Source organism: Trematomus bernacchii, unplaced genomic scaffold (genome assembly GCF_902827165.1).
Source record: "Trematomus bernacchii unplaced genomic scaffold, fTreBer1.1, whole genome shotgun sequence".
Classification (NCBI taxonomy): domain Eukaryota; kingdom Metazoa; phylum Chordata; class Actinopteri; order Perciformes; family Nototheniidae; genus Trematomus; species Trematomus bernacchii.
Window position 1 is genome coordinate 16,636,959 of NW_022988043.1, and position 21,314 is coordinate 16,658,272.

The following is a 21,314-nucleotide window of genomic DNA, read 5'->3' on the forward strand; positions in this document are numbered from 1 at the left end:
ACCATAAATGCTTCACATTTTGTAAAACTCTTAAATCAGAAACACTTTTATCTCTGCAGTCCTGTCCTTTCATTTATATCATTAACAGGCCAGCTAAATGAGTTTCACATTGCTTTTATTAAAGTGCATTTTACTATTAGGACCCGGAGCTCTCAGTTACAGCTCTGGTATTTCTAACTCGACAATCTCTCTGAGAATCTTGAGCCCCGACATGTAATTGATCTGTTCCTCGTTTCCCACAGGTCAGGTGCTTGTAGAATTGTTGGAATTTCTCTGTGTGCGTAACCTGGTTGAGCTTATTGGAATGTGAGAGGGAAACTTGTGTGACTGTACAAGGCGGTTTGTTTTGCTTTTGTACACAAATGGTGATAGAGAGCTTTATGTGTGTATCTTTACATTGATACCAACTCTTTGAGATGCAAACACTGAGAGAGGCTTAATCATTAACAAGCAGGCCCAGGCCTCTCTCCTCCTCAAAGCAGCAACTTCCTCATGTCACAAGTACGCACAGGTAGAAGTGAGCGCCCCCAGTAGACCTCTAACAGAACTGCAGCAGTACAAGCTTGCTAAAAGATCTTTTGTCTGTATTGGCTAAGCAGATCAAAGGTTAAGTGCTTTACTTAAAGGCTCTACTCAGAGGTGGGTTCAGAACAGCGCATCGAGCACTCTGTACGATTTCAACTAAGAATTTGTTTGCGTTAGCGACTCACAAACATTTCAACAAGGCAATTCAAAGAACTTTAAAACCATCAAGAAATAGTGAAAAATAAACATATTGTGAATTGACATGTTGATTACAACAAAAACAGGCTAAATTAGAATAAGACAATAACACTATTTATTATTCATTGTTTAGGCTATCAGTGTAAATGTGTCAAAGTGTAGGTGAGCAAAAATGTGATATGATTTCAAAACACAATCGGTGACAAGTGGCTACTTCTTTTTTTATTGTGGCTCAATTTATTATGTCTGAATTATAAAATATGTTTATTTCAATCGACTTATCTTTGCAAGACAAAACAATAGCGAGAGAAACTGACAGAGAATTTAATGACTGGGTGCTATGAGAATGTTTTGTGATGTTATCCTGCTAAGGTAGCAAGCTTATAAGGTTTAATGACCTTTTACAAAACATTTTAAAAATAACTTTTTGAGGGACATAAGAGCATGACTCATTCCGAATGCCAGCCCTATTTTCCTTTATTTGTCCGAGACCACATCTGTATTTTCCAGATGTCATTCCCTTCTCCTTAGAAGAAGAAAATCTTGCTTCTTTGTTCATTCCCTACTAAATATAACGCATCACTTATTTATAAAACCCTCCATCTTGCATCACAAATTGCAATTATCAGAAGGTGAAAACCCCTGACGACGCGTTGATAAGCTTTACGGGGACTGTGTGGAAATGGAACCAGCTTTCAGGCTCCTGGGTTCTCACATTACTGAGGATCTCTTCTGGTCTACTAACACCACCACCGTAGTTAAGAAGCTACAGGAGGGACTCCACCTCCCTGAGGATCATCAGAAAAATCAAAGTGCAGGAGAACTTCTCAATCAAGAGTGTGCTGGCATATTGTGTCACTACATGGTATGTCAGTTACTCAGAGATGGATAGGAAAGCTCTTAAGAGGGTCCTCAACACGGGCCAGAAGACCATCGTCTGCTCACTGCCCTCTCTGGAGGAACTGTTCACCCTAAGCTGAAAAAATATTTTATTCAGTGTTTATCGTGTACATTTGTTTTTCTTGTTTGATACGTGTAAATGCAACATCAGGATGGCTATTTTCATTTCCTGGTGAATTTTCCAACAAAGCAAGTCTGTTCTATTTAATCCCCAGCAGGCAGTTTGCTGCTCGTACGTATCTGCGCTATGTCTGCTTCCCTCTCGGGTGGTTTAGTCATGGCTCCCCCAGCAGGGAGGTTATGTCGAGGAATGTAGCGGGAGTGTCATGCTTGGCAGAACAGACCCCACATGAGCCTCTCCTCCTCTCCTTTCTCCACCTCACCTCGCTGCCTTTCTCCTCCTCGTCTCTTTATGCAGCAGAGCGTCACAGCTGATTCCTGTGTCCACCAAACTGAAGGTTATCGGATCACATGTCACAAACAGAATAAAGAAATACCATGATATATTTCAAACCTGAACTGCAGATGCAAAATGAAAGTTTGTTTCCGTGTGTCTTCACGCATGAGAAGGAGATGAAAGAGAGACTTAGGGAGGGGGGAAGCATGTGATGGCAAGAATTCACAGGATTAATGTTTGCAGGATTAGGTCATCATCCTGTGAACAGTAGAACAGTAACTGTCTTTCCCACCACTCTAGGACGAGGAAGACTCCTTTGTGATGAAGGCCATCATCCACGCCATAAACGACGACAACGTGCCCGGCCTGCAGCATCTGCTCAGCTCCCTGAACAGTTACGACGTCAACCAGCCCAACAAGGTGACTATAAATAAAAATACATTATACTCAATGAACCCTGTTTTTTTAATAATGCTTAATCATTTGTGACAAAATATTTCCTTTTTTCCTCCAATTCTCCGAAAATCTGGATTTTTGGAACTAGTCTTTTAAGAAAAGCCATGTCTATAACAGTATGCAGCACAGCTCACTTTCCCACACACACAGACTTCAGTTCAGCGTCGTCACTAAGGTCGCTGATTGGGCGAGCGTCTTTCTATCTGTCAGGAAGTCCAGTGTAACGGCCTCTTTTTAGGGAGAGAATGTGAGTGTTTCTGATCATAAAAGCTAGAAAGCTCTTGAAGCTTGTGATCATGTAAGTCGGTCAAAGATAAGGAGAGACTTTATTTAAAGCTACAGGTGCTTCCCTCCCTTTGTTCGGGCAAGTCTTCTGTCAGCAGTGACAGTGTTGTTTTTCTAAACGCCAACAAATATGGATTAAAGCAGAAAACTAGATTTGGAAATGATTACACGCATCTTTTTTCAATACATATTGACATTTGACTTAAAATGTGGAAGATTATGGAAGCATTACAGCCCTAGCTTAAAGGCCAGAAAATCGACATCTTGCCATTTTCTTTCTCCTTATCGTTTTCCTAAGCTTGTGTTTCCAACTTTTTAAAAACACATCAATACTTTCTAAATATTAAGGACCCTGCAAAAAGAAAATCAGCCTATTTCCCCATATTCTATTGAGTGTAATTATGCTGTCAGATTTAAGTATGCAGCTCCATTCAGCTGATGTTAAATCAACACAAACACATCTTGGTAGCTGAAAACTCAAAAGTACATGTGTGTGGGTGTGCATTGCAGCACGGGACGCCTCCCCTTCTGATTGCTGCCGGCTGTGGAAACGTTCAGATCCTTGAGGTGCTGATGAGGAAAGGTGCAGAGATCCAGGCCAATGACAAGGTAAAGACTGAAATCTGTTAGGACCAATCAGTGAGGCTATGACAGCCCCATGGGGAGACACTTAATAGACATCCATGAAAGGCGTCAGAGCTGCAGTAATGAAGGCAGACAAAATGTGACAGACTGTCATTTTGATTATGACGGGGGCTATCTACACTATTAATACTTGTTATTAGTTATTATGAAAGAACAACATTAGTAATTGAAATGTTTTTGGTGACGGTACCAGAGGGGCAGCAACTAAAGATGTTTCTCTCATAAAAACGTTAAATTCAACAACTCAAAAATGTATATGAATATGTTTCTTTTGAAAATGATGCTTCTTTTATGTGATAGAAGTTGTGTGTATGTGCAAATTACTGACACATCACCACATTTCTAACAGGTTTCTTTTCAACAGTCACTAATAAACAGCAAGTTGAAGAGTGCAGGGCTGGTAGTTTTCCTGGGAAAGCAGGATGCTAGCACATCCTTTAAATGAAAAACATGCTGTGCAGTATTTTAGAAGGATGTGTTCATATCATCGGGCTGCAGACAGATTCCCGGGGAGCGTGATTTTCTTCGTATAGGTCAGGGATAAATCCTGAAATGTTCTCTTTCTCACCTTCAGAGTGGAGCCAACGCTATCTACTACTCAGCGAGACATGGCCACGTGGAGACCCTGAAATTCCTCCATGAAAAGAAATGTCCTCTGGATGTCCAAGATAAGGTGAATCAAGTGCCATTCTTCCTCCCTCTCAAAACACACACGCACGTATACATTCTCACTACTACTCAACATACTCTTGTTATCCATCAGCAATTACTTACACACTCCTACCCATCAAACCTCCTGAGAAGCATTACTTTAATTCTCCGAAATGCCCATGCACACACACACACACAAAATTCACACTCACCACAAGAAGCACCTGGGGAGAAAACCAGTTACTCTGGCATTTTATCAGCTTATTTGCTGTTGCCATAGAAACAGGTCTTGCTGAGAAAGATGGGTTTTGTGTGTGTGTTTGCTTTTGATGCCGGTGTAGCCACAATCACAGAGATGGCTTGGGCAGATGGAATCCTAAAAGCATCTTCCCACAAATTATTTAATTATTTGTTCCCACCGGTGGTGTCTTCTTTTCTCTGCAAACACTGAAGAAGAGGGTCTTTAAAGTTTCATATTACTTTATTACACTTTATCCCCTTAATCACAAGCTGAGGTGGATGTGTGTGACCAATAAATCGTCTAATGGAGCTTCTGTGCTTTTATTAAATCCCCCAAATTAGCTGTAGCATTTTCTCACATCCGGTTCCCCTTTTTCTAAATCAACAGTTTTTTTTAATGTGTTTTTTAGCTAGAGTCCTGAAATAAGATCTGTAGTTAACAATGTTTCACGTTTTGTTCTACGACATAAAATACTTCAGTAAATACCCCACTAGTGTATGTCAAAAGCTTTTGAGTCTTAAAAAAACGACGTTTGCTAACAAGTAACTTAATGAGATTAATAAACGTAATCACGCCGAACATTAGCTGTATCATCACGCTTAAGTATCATAAGTGTGTCTTTGCGACAGATCTTATTTTCTGCAATATTCCAAAATGCAGAAAAGGCCATTGCTTTTGTTAGCATGCATCCATCCTACAAAAAGACTTAATCACTGCAGCACTGTTAGATGCTTTTTGAAGTTGTTCACTTTCCTATCTACAACTCGGCATCTTAGGTTTCATTTCACATAAGCAGCCTCTCTGCTAACAAGCTTCCCCTCTGACCGGCAGCCATAATGTTAAAGCTCATGGATCGATTTCCAAAGTCTGATGTCTGCGCACTCAGGAAGGGAAAATCTAAATGCATTGTTTGAGTGGAAGTTTTTCATCATATCCTTGAAAGTCACCTCTCGGAAGTATTTTTCCACATGAAAGTATTCTTTTTTATTCTCAGTTGTAGTTACTCTGAGACATACATTCACAATAACTGCTGATGTGTTTTTGATGTTAATTCTCTGTTGTGTCCTCCAGTCAGGGGAGACTGCTCTTCACGTGGCGGCGCGCTATGGCAACGTGGATGTGGTGAGCTATCTGTGCACCATCCGAGCCAACCCCGACCTTTCTGACCGGGTAAGCACATCTTCACATACAGCAAAATGACACAATGACTTTTCTTCAACCAAAAGCACCATTTATTCTTTTGCATTCTACGTTTCCAGGAGCAGGAGACCCCGCTGCATTGCGCCTCGTGGCACGGATACTCCCCAGTTGCTCGTGCTCTCTGCCAGGCAGGCTGCCACGTGGACGCTAAGAACCGCGAGGGGGAGAGTCCGCTGCTGACAGCCTCTGCTCGGGGCTTTGCAGACATAGTGGAGTGCCTGGTGGAGCACAAGGCCGATCTAGGGGCGACAGACAAGGTGATCAGAACTCCAACTTATTGTGCTTTAATAGCAATGCGAAGACAATAACCCTGTTTTTTCGCTGATTTCTTCATTAGAAAGATACAATGAGTTGGGCAAATCAAAAAATATTTTATCCCTTTTTCATGTCACGAATCCAGGTTTTTCGATGCCTTAGTCCATCTCAGTGATTCCTCCCATTTGCTTCTTTCAATTATACCCCAAATAAAGATGAATAGATAACCACATTAAGTCCAAGAAGATACAATTGTGTTCCAAAGGGAAAAACAAATAAGAAAAAGACAGGTCGGGACCAATGAAAGACAAACTATTGCGGCTATAGGCAGTCCAAAATAAAAAAAAAGGTCAATAGGTGTTAAGTACAGGAAGATAAACACTTTGACTTGCTCCAACTGTGCTTTACTCCTTCCGTTTCGTTTGACCGTTTATTGCAGGAAAAAACAAGCAAAAATATAATATATCAGATTACCAACTACTTTGAGTGTGATGACGGATGCCATTGATGGTTAAGGATATTGCAGTGGAAAATTGTTGCAGGACTGGGGTATACATTTGCAGTCAACGGAAAGTTTTGCCTCCCGACTCACCCCCTCTGTTTCTATAAAAAGACAGTGAGCATGTAGTGCAGCCAGGTTAAACAACCAATTACTCCACCACAAACTCAAGTGCACGCCCACCACCAATAATACATAACAAATACCACATAATAAATAAAAGCACATCAACCTTAAATGTAGATACCTACACCAACAGTACTTTGACCATGATACTAACTCAATACGGCCTCAAGAGCATTACCAACCTAGAGTTAAAAGGCAGAACATCTGGATGACACACAGATCTGACACGCTGACCATGTCATTGCAACATCCCCAGTTCAACTCTAGCTAGGAATCTTTGTTCTCTGTAACCCTGTTTACTGTTGATCTCTTTCCTGTGTGATCTCTAATAAAGGCAACAATTGTAACCAAAAAAAGAAAGAAGGAAGGGCCTTGAACCTGGTTTAACGAGTCTGAATGCAAACATATTTAATATTGTGAGTCTGGAGGATTTACTTTGTGTGTGTGTGTCCAGGACGGCCACACAGCGCTCCACCTGGCCGTACGGAGGTGTCAGGTTGACGTGGTCCGCTGCCTCCTCAGACACCACTGCCACCTGGACCAGCAGGATCGCCATGGCAACACGCCGCTGCACATTGCATGTAAGGACGGGAACCTGCCCATTGTCACGGCGATATGCAGCGCCAAAGCTGGCCTCGACCTCCCCAATAAGGTGAGGATAAACCAGTGCCCACCACACCAATATAACCTACATATCATTTAAAAAAAGGGTAATTTCACTTACATTTGAGGAAGAAAATGTTTTCTAGCAACATTTTGAGATTTCCACCTCTCAAAGTAATAACATTACATAACATTAATTTTAGCAGAAGAAATGTACTTGGTGGGAATAACTTAGGTTTAGAGTTTTGATGTAAAACAAGCAAATATTTTAAAGGGGCCTTTTCCTTTTCTAAGCCTTGTCTAAGGAGTTTGGGCTGTAACAGCTGCAGAAATATGGCCATGGTTTAGAAATGAGGTGTTTAAACAGCCACAAACCTTTGACCATGTACTGTTAGCTGTTCCATGCAGGTTAAGCTAAAGCTAATCACAGGCCAAACAGAGAAAGCAAAGAGATTAAAGGGATTTCACACACAGCCTGAGGATTGATTGATTGATTGATACATTTTATTTCGAACAAGTAAAATAAATAATTACAAAAACAAAAAATGTTGCAGTGTATAGTCATGTAAGAGAAAACAAAACAAAGTGACATTTACAACAACAACAACAGTATTAGCAACATAAACAGTCCCACATCTAGTGTTCGAAAAGGAGTGAGAAGAAGTATCATTTATTTAATCTCACCCCCTTGACCCTAAATTATTTATTTATAATCTATAAATAATATAATCTATAATCTATAAGGAATGTTTCTTTGTGATCAAATCTAATCTTGACTTGGCTCATACATTTGCCCTTCAATATATTACTTTTAAATTAGATTTAATCTAGGCCTTTTATTGTGGTAGTTGTTGCAATTCAGCTCAGGTTTACCATCTGTGAGCAGGATGTTGAGCTGGAAAGGGTTTTTATTCTGATATTTATAATTATTTTGGTGCACTAGTGTTTTTTAAGGAGCTCTGACAGTACATACCTAGTCTATATTTGACTGAAGATCCCATCTAGCTCCCATCTCTGCCAGGCACGACTTCCCACACAAGTCTGCCTTTTTTTACTTTCTATTTTGGTGCCATCCATTTTAATGTATTCTGCGATGGGATTGCTGTTCTCCAACAATGGTAGCCCACTCATCTCCTTCCGCATACTGAAACATTTCTTTCCCAGAATAGTTCAGGGAAGTGATGTGCATCGAGAGCAGACGGCACTGCCAGGAGATGTTCTGATTTATTCATCATTCTCAGGTTTTTTTTTTTCTAAAGCAGCATATCACACATTGATGACTTGGTGCCTGGATTTGTGTTCACTGTCAGCTGCAGACACTGGGAAGAAAAATGAGAAGGGTGGCATTGGAAATGTCTCCTGTTCTGTTTACAGCAGAATAAAACAGGATGAATGTCAAGTTGTAACAGGAGGGTATTGATTGAAACGCTGCTTTCAAACAAGCTTATTTTCTAGTGGGAATTGATAGTTTTTTTAGGGGGGAGTGTGGGAGAGAAACTCACTCAGGGTACTTTGGGATTGTAGCCTATGCAGACCATTTACATGCACCAAAACATATAAAAACCTGGAAAAGTCATGGAAATTCAAAATGCTAATTCCAGGCCCTGGAAAAGCTATGGAAAACAATATTTTTCCCAAAGGAAATGTAACTAAAGTTGCATCAAATATAATTTATATTTTATCTAATCGCCGAAATAGTAATACTATAATGATAATAAATACTGTATCGTATAGTAATGAAACGTAAAATGGCATTTAACTGTCGAGGTATTTTGCTGGTGAGAGATTTTAGTTGCTTTAGCGTGTAGAAACTACTAAGCCTACTATTTGATTTGTTTTAGATAGGCACAACATGTTTCATATGCAGACCTTATTTTCCTGTTCCATGTTAAAATAAACCATTTTCAGTGGTACCGCTGAGAAAGAGTTCTTTTTTTGGTCATGGAAAATTAGGTAAAGGTCATGGAAAAGTAATTGAAAATCATTGGTGAAAAAGTGTATGAACCCTGATAATAGGACCCCTATGAATCTCTCCTGTGATATTTGTCTCCCTTTTCATCCAGTATGGCAGAACTCCCCTCCACCTGGCGGCGAACAACGGGAGCCTTGAGGTTGTCCGTCATCTCTGCCTTGCTGGAGCTAACATTGACGCCGTCACCAACGTAATTAAGGCTTTTCCCTGTTTCCCTTCACTTTACAGTATTAGTATCTTAACCGTTTATTATAATGTGATCTGAGGAGAGTAGCGATGTGACGTTAGGTCCTGACAATGTTCAAAGTCAGAGTCTGGAATCAATGATTGACACTGTAAACCTCACGTGAAATCTTTAAAGTATTGCAATATCTATCCACATTAAGGTTCCATGCAGGCTTGATTTTCAAAGTCCTAAACAAATCACAAACCACATTTCTTTAAATGCAATCCATAGTGTGTGTGTGAATAACACACACACTATGTACATTTCCCATTCACAAGTCAATAACTCAACTTTGAGTTTATATTTGGAGCTGATGCATTAGCATGTAGAGAGCATTTGCCACCATGATAGATTTGATAATGTTTCCTCTGGGATCTTCTCTCATGGTCGACCAAAATGGAAAAACAACATACATGACAGTATACAAACAGAGAATCTTACTCTCTATTTGTTGAGATAATTGCTTATTTGTTGGGGAGATATCATTTCCTGCTTGAGCAGCAGAGCACGACTTTGCTCCCCCACCCCCCTTAAATAAAGTAGAAAAGCTGCTTTTGAACTTAAACTGGGTTTAATCTGCAGGAATTCATTATTAGCACTGCTGTCCTGATTATCAGCTGCACTTTCTTCTTCTCTAAGATATCTACCTCCTTGGGATTAAAGCTTAAAAGTCTTTTGATTCTGGAATTGCTTTAAACTATTGAATCCTGAGCCTCGCCTTAAATGTCCCTAGAAGTCGACAAAACACTTCTTTCCTCATCATTGGTCCAAAGAAATGAAATATTCCGATTTAAAGCCGCACCATAACATCTTCGTTTTGTATTTCTTTGTGTAATACATTTTCGAAACCAGAAACTGCACACGATTGCCTTGTCTCTTAACAGCTTTATTATGGTTATGGTGACGGTCTTATATCACTCTGATCTGGCAAATAAATATGGGTATCTGGCTCCACTGTCAGATGTAACGCTCAGGGTTTTTACTCTCTCTCTCTCTGCATTCTCTAGTACTTAATATTGTATGACAGCTGATGTGCTATGCATGTTTAATCTGGCAAAAGCACATACTGACATGTATAATTCCTGGTCCAGTGGCCCTGCGGTCAGCAGCGTTTGTTGTTGCGCGGCTGAGGGAGGATAGAGTACATTCAAGGCTCCATTTGTATCAATCCCTCTGTCTTAACTTGTGTCATTGTTCACTGAAAGATTACAAGGCTAGCTCCGTTTGATGGTCCTTCCCGTCCTGATGGTTTCCCAATGATATCCTCAGATGTTACTTGAAAATATTACGAATTGATATTAATTATAGGCTTAACGGAAACGTTTTGAAACAATTGTTCAGGTTTATCAGTGCTTGTTGATTTATAGGGCAATTTCCTTGAAAGAACCACTCAAAAAGTCTAATTCAATATATAATGTTTATTTATATTACTATATATTTTCGGCATGTTGAATGTTATGCACGCCTTCTTTTATGTCATCCTTCCTCTCTTCTTCCTCTGTTGCTCTGGCTTATTATAAATCAACTCAACACTTTTAGAGGATAGATATTATAAAGCAGGGATATTAAAGATGATATCATATTTAGATATTCATATTGTGGCCAGCATAACACCAGCCGGTCACATCATCTGCCTGTCGCCAAGCAGCGCTAGTTATAGTCGTAACACCCTGCCATCTGTAAGAGTGGGTCTTGTGAATGTTCTCACGTTTATCTCACAAAGTGATCAACTATGGGTTAAAGCTGCACTTCATTTACATTCCCATTGCTGACATGTACCTGACCCAAACAAAGTATAGGTCAGTGTTCTCATACTATTAGCCATCATTGTGTAAAACGCCTCACCTCTGGCTAACTCCAGGCTTCTTTTTGTTTTTTACCTCCACTCTGTTTTTCTCATGTGATAACCCTAGATTATTCATTTCTACATATTTGACTCGCACTGTACTTTAAATTGTGATTTAAAACTGCAACTTCAAATAGTAGCTTGTGTTTATATTAATTTAGCAGTTGGTTGGTCAGTTATAGTGCATACTAACATATTATGTCCATTTTATTGTGTGCATTTGATAGTGATACTATTGATGTCTGTCTACTGTTTATGAACTGTTCATTTTCGATTGTATTTGTAACTCTTTTGCAATGCCTTGTTTACATGCTGCTAGTAACAAAACAATTTCCCATTTTGGGATCGTAAAAGTACATCTAATATTAGGTGACCTTTTCGGAGAGGAAAGAGGCTAAGAAATCCTAAGACTTGGAAGAATTCAATCTAGAGAATGTCTTCAGCGAGTATTCTTTATAGATTTTTTTCTAGATAAAACAATCAGTAATGATTTTCATAAGAAACTCAGTTGAACATTGTCAGCGGTCTGCAGCGCTCTGTGGGCGTTTCAGGCTGTCGGTGCTGTTTGTCCCTGTGGAGCCGCAGCCAGAGCCGGACAGTGACAGATGGCCGTGTGACTGAAAGAGACGTGAAACCCACAGAGAATGTGCTGTTTCTGTCAGTGTGAGGAGGGGGAAATGGAGCGAGAGTAACAGGTTAGGGCAGTTGTGGAGCTGGATGGAGAGAATGAAAGTATGCACATATTGTGAGTGTGTGTGTATGTGTGTGTCACTACTGCAATCAATTGTCAATGCTTAAAGATCAACTCCACAATTGTTTCAACTTTAACTGAGCAAAGTCAATCCCGTTTAAATGGCTAAAATGATGTATCAGTTTTTTGTATCTCTAGAGAAACCGTAACTTGAATCCGAGTCATGGTAATTATGAAATCAACTTTCCATTGAAAACATCCCAGGCAACTCTTCGCAGTACGTTGTTTAGTTAGCCGTGTTGTTAAGAGCAGCAAGAGCTAGCCGTTGATTTCGTTAGCTGGTTGGCTAGTTCATCTAGCTGTCACTTTAATTGACCGGAACTTTTTTTAAACTCCTCTTGAGGCTCAATGAGCTGCTACTAGCATAACACATCAGAAACGATTACCGAAGCTGTTGAGATGCATAGTGGGGAGTGTAGCCGCCAAGTGATGACATGTTGAAGAATGTATGGAATTACATTTTGTATCCCTCATTTTTAATCCATATTGTTAGTGGCTGTATATAAGTGATAAGTGCTGCCTTTTGTAGGCTTGTGAAATGTCATCAAAACACTCAGTGTCCATGTACAACAAACAAAATGTGAGGGATTATCTGTTGCACAACATTTCTAGTGCCTATGTTAATCCCCTTTTCTTTTTTTCTCTCAGGATGGAAAGACAGCAGAGGATTTGGCTCATGCTGACCAACATGAACTCATCGTTTCTCTATTGGGAAAGCTTAAAAAGGTAATAGATGTATTCTTTAAATGTTATGGGGGGGAGAGAGAACTCTGTATGATTCAAAACCCAGTTTCACAAACACTCTTCACTCTTTTTGTGTACCAGTGCAGCGACATCTGCAACAGGGGGGTGCCAGAGTCTCGCATCGTCCCATTTTTAGACATTTTGTAGCAGCACTTTTCCCAACACAAGCGGGTAGAATAGATTATAAAAGAAAACAGTATGAAACCGGTTTCTAATTTTAAATAATCAGATACCAGTGATGTTGATTGATTTTAATGTAGTCAGTCCTGAGACCCCAATAGAAATGGTGTTTTTGGAAATATTCTAGTGTTAAACTCAAGTGAGATTTCCTATGGCTATAATTATGGTTATATTAATGTTACAGCTATACAGCAAACATTTGAGGCAAGAGATAGGCAATGCAATAAGTGATTGCTGATTCATATTTGATCTGTTCTGGCTAGTTGGACACTTTGGTCACGAGGTGCGATTGACATTCTGCTAGAGACTTTCAGAAGAGCACTTGGGGAAGCGCAGAGGAATATCATTCTTTTAAAGATAAAAAGTCATTTTTATAAAAGTCAGCAACTGAACTTAAGCCCTATCTGTTTGCACCAGTTCAATCTATTTGTTTGAGTACTTAAAGCCAAAAATTCCCTTCCATTTTCCCAGAAAACCTGCAAAAATGTGCTGTGTGAAAATGTGACAGCAGCAACTGTGAAAAGTCAGCCTGTGCATATGCTCGGCTAAATTAAGACACTTTGGCGCTTTAGAGCCAATTTTCACTTCCCAAGAACCAAGGGAGGAAAAAGAAAAGACTGTTCTCTTCCTGTGACACTTACAGAAAAAACGTATACAAAGTTGTATTCTGCTATTAGTGAATCAAACTGAACACACATTGAAATTAAAACTTTATTTATTGAATGTGTTAACACGACCCAGGTGGGAGTAGGCAGTGCTTTTCATATCCCACGCTACCACTCGCACTGTTCGAGGCCACTTCTGATATATGACTCATCTATTGCATGGGTAAAAAGAAGTGACTTTCATGTTAACAAATATTATCTGTTGAATTGGCAGAATTACAGAAAATAGCTTGCGTTGTTTATATACAGTGTGTTTTATTTTTTGACACGGATAAACTTAGATTAGTGTTTTGATCCGAATGATATTTAAGAGGATCGACCCCAAAAGGGAGTGTTATTCAAAGTAGAAAAATAGATAAATCGCTGTGGATGATTTGCACTTACCTTATGTTACTGTTGCATTTTTCAGCTATCTGACAAGCATAACAAACAACGGACAGATCCCCCTATGTGTGCTGTTTTATTTTTCTAATGTCATGTACAGGGTTATGGTTCGATTACATTTTAAAGGGGCCCTATTATGGTTATTTTGGGTTTCTCTTTCCTGTAGTGTGTTTTTGTGCATGTAAATGGTCTGCAAAGGCTAAAATCCCAAAGTTCCCTCCAGAGGGAGTTTCTCTCCCACAAAGTTGTTGTTCCTCTATGCCCATTATTAGTTTCTCTGGTTTTACTGTTTATAGGTATGTGTTTGAGTTAAATAAATAAAAAATGTCTTCTATAAACTGCTGACAACATTTCTCTGTGTTGGAATTAAACAGACACTGGAATGGCTGCCATACATGTAGAGATTGAGATTTAAGAACAAATTGGAGTGCTCTCTTAATTTTTTTCAGAGTTGTATATTGGATTGACTGACTGTCTCCAAATGACATTTTTAAAAGTCTGTAGTATCAAGTAAAACCTTGATCATGCTACAGTGTGTCTGTTTAAGCTTTTCTCAAAAACACAGTACGCTATGTGGAACAAAAGGTGATAAATTGAAGATTTGTGGAGCTGCTTGACATGAAAACATGTGGGAGTCCATGTCATACAGTAGATCATGTGTTTCTCAATGTGACCTCAAATGTCAGTGGGTTTTAAATGATCTCTTTTCTTCTTATTTGGGGGGTCAGGACAACCACAAGCTAAGCTACATCCAGCAGCTGCGGCCCACTCAGACCGTGCAGCCCAGGATCAAGCTGAAGGTGTTCGGAAACTCCGGAGCCGGGAAGAGCACTCTGTTGGAGTCTCTGAAATGTGGCATCCTGCGCAGCTTCTTCAGGAGGAAGAGGACACGCATGACCAATACAACCCGCCACCCAAACTCCCCGGTCCACTCCAAACCTGCCGGTAGGTGACCACCCGCTCCGCTGAAGCTGTGATAATCCCTCACAAGATTTAAGATTCCACCTGTCAGGGACTGGGATGATGCATCTGACAAAAATACTCCAGAATACTTCATTCTAATCTTTACTTAATGTTTTTTTTCCCTTTTTGACATTTTCAAGTGATTTTGAAGCTTGAAAAACGACAACTGTTTTTGTCACAGTTTGGACACTCATTGAAATCATTTGTTTTTACCATTAATTCAGACATTTTTGTGCAAACATTTTTTTTCAAAGTAACCACGGATAGTTCATTTATGCTCATTAGCATGTCATCCCCCTTTTTCAAATCTTTCTCTAAATGAAAGCGGTGGTTAAAAAATATTTGTTTCTAATAATTGACTGTATAACCCTGGCTGATAAGATGTCATGTATGTTTGTTTATTTATTTATTTATTTATTTATTTATATCTTACCCCCACCCCTTAACTCCCAATCATCCCCTCCCACCCCTTCTTTTAAAAACCATAGAGATACAAGACACATTTATTCATACTGAAAAAGAAAACAAAATACATAAATAAATAAAATAAAAAACAAATAAGTAAATACAAATAGAAAAAAAGGGCAAATACAAAAAAAAAGAAAGTATCAAAAGGTGTTGAAAATATATAAACATATCTCATTTTTCTGCACTTATATTACTTATAGAACTGGTCTACATAGCACCGAAGAGTACATTTAATCTTCTCAAGTTTGAGAAGGAATACCAGGTCCTTAAGCCAAATAGAGGACCGTAGGGGCTTAGGGGATTTGCAACCTAGTAAGATTCTGCGACGAGCTAATAAAGATGCATTTTCCACTATACCAGCTTGTTTGGCAGTCAAAGTGCCAAGGTCTCCTGGAAGCCCAAACAGTAGAATATAGATGCAGGACTTCAATTAAATCCCTACATTCTTAGGAAGGGTACCAAAAACAAAAGCCCAGAATTCCTTTTGATTGTGAAAAAAAAAAGACCAAACGGTATGAGCCAGGTTTGCAGTGCTGTTGCTGCAGCGGTCACATCAATCAACAACATTCAGGTCAATCAAGTCTTGCCTTTTCCAGATGCATACGGTTAAAGATTTGTATTTTTAGTGATTTACAATCATTGTTCAAATTGTCTGAATGATTGGATACATCTCAAAGCGTTTGCAGAAATCAGAACACGAGAATATCTGTCTGCTGCACAGTATTTTGATCATTTATCTGTCTGTGCCTGTGTATAAGCTTTGTGTAGGATTTGTGTTTAATACATCTGACTTTGGTGACGTAAGAGTATCAAAAAGAGAGAAGAGTGAATGGAAACAAGTCAATAACACTCCTCCCCCCTTTCAAGGATCTGCCCCAGGAACATGAAGATGGATGGTCTGAAAGTTAAACAAAGCAAGCACCTGGTTGTAGTTTATTTTCAAAACAAGACACATTTAAAAACTTTCATCGCAGAAAACTTTTCCACACTTTAAACCGTTCACACATCAAAATGAAAGCACTAATCATCTGCACACCGTGGAATCTAACCCACCATCATCCCCTTTACTCGAATAACACTGACTGTAATCTTAAAGAAGAAACTTCTTTACTGCTCCTTCTCCTTAGAAAAGTGTTTTCAATGGATGTGTGTCCTCCCTGAGATATTTAGTGCAGTCCACAAAACACACACACTTGCACTTGCTTTGTTTCAATCCCTCTGTATCTGCACTCTATCTGCCCTCCCTCACACACACACACACACACACACACACACACACACACACTTGATGCTCACTGAGGTAATGCTCAGCTACGTGAGCCAGTGTAGTGTTACCCATCCCATCGTCTATACTATCAGGAAATCTGGGGTTGAAAGAGCTTGTTTTATCCCGTTCTTTGAATTCTAGCTGAACTGCGTGATGGTCTGTATTGACTCTTCAGCGGTCTGTGACGAGAGTCCACAGTGAAACACAGAGAAGCTGAGAGCGAACCAGTGGCTGAATTGGTGTCCATTTGTCTAATTTAAGGCTTCTTTTTAGAACAACTTGCATTTTGTGTCGCTGTCAGCCTGTCGAAAGTCTAGATGTGACCAATGAATGCATATTTACCTTCGTCTAGTATCAATATCTGTAACTTTATGATGCCACTGGACAGAAAACTTAACTTGACATCTGAAACTATTCTGCACTCTGCATCCATCACTGGCCTTTGGTATTTGAGAGGCACTTTTATTCATTATCTGGACAGAAGAGCTGTGAACACAGCTTGATGTTCTTATTAATCCTGTCATATAAAGAGGTGTTGACATATGTGCACCTTTGCATCCCTGAAGTCCAAACCTGCGACAGATGTTCTTATTAATGCGGCCTGACATTAAACCAGAAAACCAATTTAGGATCCTGTCCATTTTTCATGTACTGCAAAAAAAGTCACCCTTTTCCGTTGCCTTCTTATTTTTCCCTTTTTTGGGCGTTCCTTTTGTTTTTTTGTTTTTTTTATGTGACCAATGCAATAGTGCTATGAATTTCACAAGACCTCAACCTGATTTAGCAAGAAACCACACACTGATGTTGAAATCCAGCTGCTGCAGTTCCTCATGGTTGGAAATCTTTCGACTACCAACAGGATTAACTTTGTATGGTTTTGGGTTATAAAACTGTATGAGTATTCCCAAAAAGACGTTTTTGATTTGTAGTTTAAAGCCATAGACAACAAACTGTAGGTGTGGCCCTACAGAGCGTGAAGGAAATCCAAATGTGTTCCCTGCATCTTGAATTTATTCGCAAGTAAACAGCACCCCCGTGTGTTTGCAAATTGACAGTAGTGGATGCAGATCACTTTTCATCATAGTAGGGAGCAAAACATTTTCGACAGATAATAATTATCTGAAATATCTAAAAATAAAATAGTTTTTCTCCCACACACCCTGCCCTCCTGCCTTAAACGTCCCCATTGGACCCCTTTGATTACTTCAATAACATAGTGACATTACTATGTAACACTCGTCTCCAACACATTGTACATAATAGGCTAAGGGCCGGGCTTATAATAAACCATAAAAGCATAATGGGGCCCCTTTAAGACATTTTAAAATATTTAAAGGGCCCATGTCATGCTTTTCCGGTTATTATCCGACCCTTGTGTGTTATGAATGTTTTTATGCATGTAAACGGTATGCAGAGTCAAAACCCTCAAAGTACACCCTGTAGCGAGTAAAACTCTAACACAGAAAATACCTCCGCAAAACGCCTCGTTGGAGATACGTCATTGTCCGGGATGATGTAACCCCGTACCCGGAACGAAATGGACCAATCTGTGGAGCCGTTACGTTACGTCCGCGGAGCCGTTACGTTAAGCCCCCGCTGATTGGTCCAAATTGACCAATCCACGGACTTCCTCACACACACACACTCAGTGCAGGCAGCTCTGCTGATTTCTCCTCCCTGGCTGCAGGCTGATAACAGAGAGTTGGGATCACGGCGAAATTCTCTCTGCAGACCCATTCTCACAGCGTTTATCAACCTTTTTCTTACTCAATATCAAGCCACACTTATTGTTTTTACTTCGGCTGTGAGTTTGTGTGTGCTCAGGATGAGTTTGGCTGTGTTTCGCTATGTATCCTAAACAAGGAAACAACACCTCCACGGAGCTCAGCGCGATTCACAACGTCCCGACCAATCAGAGCACACTGTGCTCACAGGGAGGGTGGGGGCTGGAGCTTTGGGAGCTACAACGAGCCGTTAAAGGCAGAGAGTGAAATTCAGTGAATACACGTAGTTTACAGAGATGCTGTATGAGAAACCAATGTGAGTTTGGAAAAATGCACAGTATAAATCTATTCTAGTATACCTCAACAATGGAATTATGATCAGTGGAAATGGCCATGACACCTCTCCTTTAAATCGTTTTGTATTTACCTGTATTGAATGTCACCAAGATATCATCTAAAATGAGATACAAAATGTATCCATTGAAACAACAGATGAACAGTTTTTTTTTTTTTTTACCAACTTTTTGTACATTTTTCAAATCATCTTCACCAAATGGCACAGACAAACAGAAACAAATTTATTATTTGAATGTGTAATGCATCAAGTCCGTTTTTAAAGGCCAATTACATCTTGATTTCCAAGTTCTCTAAATCTGACCGCGCTGCAGACCGTTAACACGTTCTTTCCCTCTTCCTCTGTTCAGTGTCGGTGAGCATTTCCAACCTGTACCCGGGCTGTGAGAATGTGAGCGTGCGGAGTCGCAGCATGATGTTCGAGCCCAGCCTGACCAAAGGGGTCCTGGAGGTTTTCTCCCCGGTCCACAACGCTCTGTCCACAGCTGACGACCAAGCTACAAAGGCCATCGACATCCAGTACAGCAACATCCACGGTGAGAACCAGCAGTGGAGGGAGTAAACATTTACAAATATTCCACAATAAGTTAAAGTCCTGCATTGAGAATGTGACATCCTGTAAGTAAAAATATGTAGTGGCATACAATATTAACCTCTGACATGTAGTGAAGTAAAAAATACGCAAATAGGCTGAAGTTCTTAACATTTTTACACGTGTACAGTACTTTTACAGGTGGTATCAAATTTACATTTTCAAAATAAAATAACCTTTGCTTGCTGTATTGAACGAGGTAAGCAGGAGTCCTGCTAAAGTCCCGATGAAAAGTGAACTTTATAAACATGCTGCTCACGTCTCTTATTTCCCTCTCTGTAGGTGTGGGGGAGTTCAGTGTGTGGGAGTTTTCGGGGAACCCGGTTTATTACTGCTCCTACGACTACTTTGCTGCCAACGACGCCACGGCGATCCACCTGGTCCTGTTCTCTCTGGAGGAGCCGTACGAGACCCAGCTGGGACACATCACCTACTGGCTGAACCTGCTCAAAGCTCTCAGCCTGCCGCAGGAGAACATCGGTGAATATCAGGAATCCTTTATTCGTCCCACAGCTGGGGAATTAGATCCACAAATTGCTCTCCACAATTTAGACGCAATATTTGAAACCAGATTTAAGCAGAAGCTAAAAAAAGTTACGCAAGTAGTGCAAAGTGAGCTAAAAATAACTTGAGCAAAACACTCATTAGTGCTTTAAATCAGAGCGTAATTTCATTAATAAATAGCTGTCTTTGCCCACTTGAGAATAAAGTATATTTAAAAAACAACTGGATTACAACTATTGATGTAGTAATGTGTAAAACACTTGCGCCTGGTCATGATAGAGGTAATTATAAAAATGTATTTACTTTCCCACTGAGGATAAATTAAGTTTTACCTTATATTTACCTACAATAAATTGTATTTGCTGATTCTATTTTGTGTTATTAATCTGCAAAGTTCTCACATAAATGTAGTGGGGTGAAAAGTACAATGTTTGCTTCTAAAATGTAGTAATGCTTACGTTCAATTACAAAATGATTCAGTGCAGTACTTGAACGAATGTTTGGCTGCCGAACCTGCTGGCAGCTGTCAGATGATCTAGTGTTTGGTTCATACAGTTATTGAGTCAAATGTGAAATGTTCTTTCTGCAGCTTTCGGAGGTCGGACCCAGCAGCCTCTTGCGGTCGTTCTCGTGGCGACGCACGCCGACCTCGCAGACGTCCCCAGAGCGTTCTCCGGAGAGTTCACCTACGACAAGGAGAAAGCTCTGGTCAAGGAAGTCAGGAACAGGTGGGGGCTCAGACCACAGCACGCAATGCCAATGTACTGTATATACAAAAAAACAGCAGTAACCGGACTGCATGCTTAAGTTTTTACGTTGAAACGGGGTAACCTTGTAAGCCATTATCTGCTATTTGAAAATGGCCGAGAGACAAATGTAGATTTCATTCGGACCTGCAGAAAGTTTGTGTCGAAATGCAAATCTACAAACTTAGAATTGAGATCAACAAATGCATTTCCCTTTTACAAACACAAACTGGATTCACAAAGGCCGGATCGAAGGTTGTAAATGTTAGAAAGATATTCACACGTATATCAACTTCATTCATTCACAGATTTGTGTCCGATCTGGGTACATTTGCACAACATTTTTAGTTAAAAAAGAATGTATGCATTTGTGGAAGGTGTTTTACATTTACAGCTAACATTTACACACAGATTCTCAATCTGTTCACTGATAATATTCAGACAAATCTACCTCCATAAATAACTTGAATGCCGCTATCATTAAAAACTTGATGTAATAATGTCAGGTATATTACTTGACTGTTCCCCACCTTTATCTCAGTGCTGCTGTAAACAGATTTGAAATGGTGGTTGTGGTTTTTTGTTTTTCTTCAGATTTGGGGTGGACATGGAGATCAGTGACCAACTGTTTGTGATGGACGCTGGGACCTCAAACTCCAAAGACGTGAAGCTGCTGAGGATTCACCTGCAGGAGCTCCGCGCCAGCATCATCTCTGTGAGCAAACATTTAATGTGTTTGTGTATTTTAAACCACTTACCTTTTTCTCATCTGTTATAATGAATGATCTAAAAGAGACTTGTATTTCCATCAAAGCACTGATTAAAGGGTTTCAAGTTGTTTATTCATTCTAGTTTTTATTGTTTTCAAACACTAACAAGTCAAAACAGCATTGTACATGTACATGCCAACAAAAGGAAAGACACTGCAGCCATTTATACAAATACAA

General features: G+C 39.8%; 1 protein-coding gene across 2 annotated transcripts in view; it reads left to right on the forward strand.

Annotated features, from left to right (window-relative positions):
* The window catches only part of dapk1 (death-associated protein kinase 1), a 90,035-nt gene that overhangs the window by 62,519 nt on the left and 6,202 nt on the right, over positions 1-21,314 (forward strand). For both annotated transcript variants that reach the window (XM_034118523.1, XM_034118524.1), the window contains exons 12-24: positions 2,321-2,440; positions 3,272-3,370; positions 3,981-4,079; positions 5,370-5,468; positions 5,558-5,755; positions 6,833-7,030; positions 9,045-9,143; positions 12,425-12,502; positions 14,478-14,694; positions 18,876-19,061; positions 19,400-19,597; positions 20,211-20,349; positions 20,962-21,082. In XM_034118523.1, the coding sequence (XP_033974414.1) occupies positions 2,321-2,440; positions 3,272-3,370; positions 3,981-4,079; positions 5,370-5,468; positions 5,558-5,755; positions 6,833-7,030; positions 9,045-9,143; positions 12,425-12,502; positions 14,478-14,694; positions 18,876-19,061; positions 19,400-19,597; positions 20,211-20,349; positions 20,962-21,082 (1,851 nt within the window). The remainder of the gene's footprint in view (positions 1-2,320; positions 2,441-3,271; positions 3,371-3,980; positions 4,080-5,369; positions 5,469-5,557; positions 5,756-6,832; positions 7,031-9,044; positions 9,144-12,424; positions 12,503-14,477; positions 14,695-18,875; positions 19,062-19,399; positions 19,598-20,210; positions 20,350-20,961; positions 21,083-21,314) is intronic.